Raw genomic sequence first — 4,442 nt, 5'->3', positions numbered from 1 at the left:
GACCACTGGAAGTTTACAGAAAAGCAAATAGAGTTTTCATATGTTAAATCAGACCACTGGAAGTTTACAGAAAAACAAATAGTGTTTTCATATGTTAAATCAGACCACTGGAAGTTTACAGAAAAGCAAATAGTGTTTTCATATGTTAAATCAGACCACATGGGTCTAGGCTACGAGTGAGCTAATTCACTGAAGGTACAATTATTGTTCAACAGTCCAAAAGAAGTGCAATACAGTTCTGGTTGAACATTTGTATTCCTCATCTATTGAAACATTTTGAGAAAGATGGGTTGATGACATTATATGCATATTCTCATTAGATTTATACCACAATAAAAGGAGTAAGCTCCAGAGAAAAAAACAAAACCACAAAACTAAGGTCTTCTTCGTTCCTGAGATGAGGAAAGAAAAAAGAACTAATACGTACAGAAAAAAATCTCTCTCATATTGCACATTCCAAAGGGGATACACTTCTAACTATGAAGAAAACCTGAACTCAACATTTTTCAGTACAAGGCAAAAACAACAGAAATTTCATTATAAAAGTTTCCATCCATAATGAGCTCAAAAATAAATTTCCATTAGTGTTAGCTCAAATACCTTTTTTTGCTCCTCTATCACAGTGGCATTACTCAGAAACAACTCTTTCAGCTGTCAACAATTTGAGGTCCCAGTGATACACTTTTAAGTATTTTGTCTCAGAGTGGTGGTAATTTAAAATTTTTTTAAATAATAAAACATATAACTACATGTTCACAGTGATACATAGAACCAGCACAAAGGAACAGGTAAACAACATGAGGTATTTTAACCCTGAGTTAGTCTTCTGGGGTCTTCACGGACCCCAAATATTTTGTGAAGATTGGCTCTGACAGACAGAAGCACATACGTGTTTGTTGTTCTCAGTAGGTTCAGTATTCAGCTAGTATGTGTTAAATTGTTACACTTAGTTTAGGTAGTAAAAAAGAAACAAGTTGTAATATTCATTTATTGATTAATAAAGGAAAAGATTTGGTGTTAGTGTTTTTTGTTTCCAAAAAAATAATTTATTATTATTTAAGTATTTTTATATAAATGTTTTATGATGAGGTCTGCTTGGATCCCAGAAGAGTGAGTATGGAAAATTTTTTACAGAAGACTAATGCAGGGTTAAACACAAAGTTTCGGACCTACATCCAAAATCCTTAACACATACCAAAATAACAACTTTCACAATATTAAATATCAACAGTAGAAAATACATAATTAAGAATAACAAAAATATGTCTGTAACACAACCTAATGATGTGGATAATATGTTTATAACACAACCTGATGAAATGGATTCAATGAAAATTGAAAGTAAGTCAAGCAGATCCATAGGTAAGCAGCATGGCTGAGGTTATGGAAAAATGGAATGGGTTACAGTACAACTGCAACCTCAAAATATATTAGAATCATTTGAGTGCCCATGTAAGTAATGTTACATAGCAAGACTACAACCTCAAAACTACAGTCTCTAAACCACTAGAACCATTTGAATGCATACGTAACATCACAGGGCTTTGTTTTAATGTATAATACATATATAACATATATATATAACATAATAGGCTATCTGCATTCTGTCCATCATGGGGAATCACACTCAAATCTTAGCACTGTAAATCTGTATACTTACTTCTGAACCAACAGGGGAAGAAGGATTAACATTAAGCTTTTATTCCTTACCCATTCAGGATGTTTTCTTACAAGAGCTCGAAGAACTTCCAAACACTGATGAACACCACTATTTGTATTCTGTCGATAAAACATGGCAGTAAGTAACAAAAACACTAGAGGTTCCTTAACTTTATCATGGCTTATATACAGCTTAGACACAACCTTTGCCCATCGTGCTCCTTCTGTGTAACTTTGAAACTTATCCATCCTTTTGGCCAAGAGTGTAAATAAAGTCTCTCTAGAAACAAAAGATGTTAAAGAGAGCATATTTTGATCACTTTCAATCTTTTTTCCATTCCCAGACTGTTTATCACTTGTCAAAGAAGAAGTCAACACTATTGGTAATTCCTTGATTTCATAGTCTTCTTCTGACAATTTCATACTTTCCAGTTTCTCTACCAGTTCAACTACTATAGATTTCAATAAAAAGTCTTGACTAACTGGAGGTGTTAAAGTAAGCTCAATAAGTGGGGCAATTAGCATAGCAGAGACCGTGGGAGATACTTCAGGATGATCAAGCAGCATACTACCTGAGAAGGATAAAAGATAAGATTAATGTACAACCAGCTTGAGAGAAGAAACAATATTCATTGTTATAAATGTACACAAAATCTGCATTTTCTTGAAGTTCATTTCAAGTGGTTTAAAAAAATAATCTGAAGAATTCTAGTTATTGTTAACATACCAATATTCAACAATGTCTTCAGGTGATCACTTGGCACTTTCAGAAATAGCAAAGACACAACTGTTATAGCAATTTCCCTTTCAAGAATTCCTGTTTCCTGTTTTGAAAATATTACAATGACATAAATTACTAGTTAAAAACAGTTACCAATTTAAAAACCCTTTTTATTACAAACAATAAAACTGCTTCATTTAAAGTATGATGTTTCTGAAGAAATTTCTTTCTGAATGATCAAACATACAAAGAAATTTAATATTCTTTTGATGGTGATGCGTCTCAGAGACATACATTAAAAAGATTTATGGAAAATTCTGATATGTATTATAAGACAATATTAATTGAATCAATATTTAGAATCATTGGATACATGGAAATGCAGTTAGATAAAAAAAAATTTGTAACATATTGCCAGCATTGAGAAATGTTATCCAACCCCAACCAAAACCTTAAGTAAAGAAAAAGTGCATATAAAGCACAGAAACTAAGATCCACCTTCTCCTGTACCTTTATTACTACTCATACTTCAATACAGTTTACTATTTTTTAACCAAGTTCTACTATTCTTAGAATTGTACCTTACTTAGCTGGCAACACAATGTTTCAGTATCAACCAGCAAACTCCAAGGCTCCAGACCATGTTCAAGTCCTTTCTTCACTAGAGCTAGAGATATTAGTATTGCCAGAACTACATTATACTTTATTCTATCTTCTTGAGATATGATTAAATAACTCTTTAAAACCTTCTCCATCATCAAGATAGCCTCAGTAACTTCAAGTTTTGTCCGGACCTACTCATAAAAAAAAAATGGGACATTCAGCGAGTTTTAAACAACTACAACAATGTTTGCTACTTCTTTTAGATTCAAAATATTGTCATTAAATTTTGGTACAAACAATCCTTCTGGAAAAAAAATGTCATATTAAGATGTTATTTTGATTATCACAATAATCTGATCTGCATTTTATTAACAGAAGCTAAGTCATTCATAATTGTTCCTTATAAGATATTACAACATAACACATTATATAAGACACTACTAAATCTCCATTAATCTGAAACATTATCTTACTATTGTTTATCATAAACCTAAGCAACAGGATTAACAAGGTATTTAAAAAGTTTTCAGCCTGTTAGAACTAACGTAACATTTAAATAAACAGTTTAGTTGAATAGCTGTTTTCATTAAAGATGCATCAAACAACTTATAACAAAAATATTTCTTTTATACATTAATAAATCCTCAGTAGCTGACTGAGATATAATTTCCACTACTGGGCTACTCTTTGCCAATGAATACCACAATTGACCATCACATAGTAATGCCCCCTTGGCTAAAAGGGTGAACTTATACGGTGATGATATTCAAACTTATGACCCACAGGTTGTGAGTCAATGCCCTAACCACCAGGCCATGCCAGGCCTTTTATTAATTCAAAATACATTTTTGTCTAACAAACATACAATTTACAGCAATTACAAGATTTTTCATACCCCCCACTCTCTATGTTTTCAAACTTTATATTTTTATATGTTATCCTCTATACAATTTATCATATAGTTTCTTCCTAAGTTATAATGGAACTTCTACCCCTTTTCTTTTAAAACAAATATTTTTAACAGACATTGAGGTAAATTAAATATGCATATTTTCTATCTTATTCAATTATAATATCTAGATATTTGTTTTTAAACTTTAAAATGAATATTTTCATATAAAGTTTGTATCCCCAAATCAATGCAACACTTTCAAAAACTTAAATTGACAACATCTTCTTCATCAAATCATCATCTTCATCAGCAAATAATTTTCCATGTCATTATTTCATAAACACCTATTCTATTCAGAAAAAGTTTTTGGATATTATTTATATAGTAGTAGTATCCTGTGTTTTTGGATATTATTTAAAAACACAGGTAGTAGTAGTATAACATATGGATATTATTTATATTTTAGTAGTATCCTGTGTTTTTGGATATTATTTAAAAACACAGGTAGTAGTAGTATAACATATGGATATTATTTATATTTTAGTAGTATCCTGTGTTTTTGGATAT

The 4,442-nt window shown here is 31.0% G+C and overlaps 1 protein-coding gene across 1 annotated transcript in view; it reads right to left on the bottom strand.

Annotated features, from left to right (window-relative positions):
- Positions 1-1,710: 1,710 nt before the first annotated feature.
- Positions 1,711-4,442, bottom strand: part of LOC106473917 (focadhesin-like) — a gene marked incomplete at its 3' end in the record, with an annotated part of 43,520 nt that continues 40,788 nt past the window's right edge. Inside the window, exons 8-10 of the mRNA XM_022402318.1 lie at positions 2,962-3,174; positions 2,387-2,483; positions 1,711-2,231 (exon numbers count right to left, since the gene is read on the bottom strand). Coding sequence (XP_022258026.1) covers positions 1,711-2,231; positions 2,387-2,483; positions 2,962-3,174 — 831 coding nt within the window. The remainder of the gene's footprint in view (positions 2,232-2,386; positions 2,484-2,961; positions 3,175-4,442) is intronic.

The sequence above is a fragment of the Limulus polyphemus genome, unplaced genomic scaffold, assembly GCF_000517525.1.
Source record: "Limulus polyphemus unplaced genomic scaffold, Limulus_polyphemus-2.1.2 Scaffold6628, whole genome shotgun sequence".
NCBI classification, from domain to species: Eukaryota; Metazoa; Arthropoda; class Merostomata; order Xiphosura; family Limulidae; genus Limulus; species Limulus polyphemus.
Note: the sequence above shows the minus strand (reverse complement) of the source record. Positions and strands in the feature narration are given on the sequence as shown.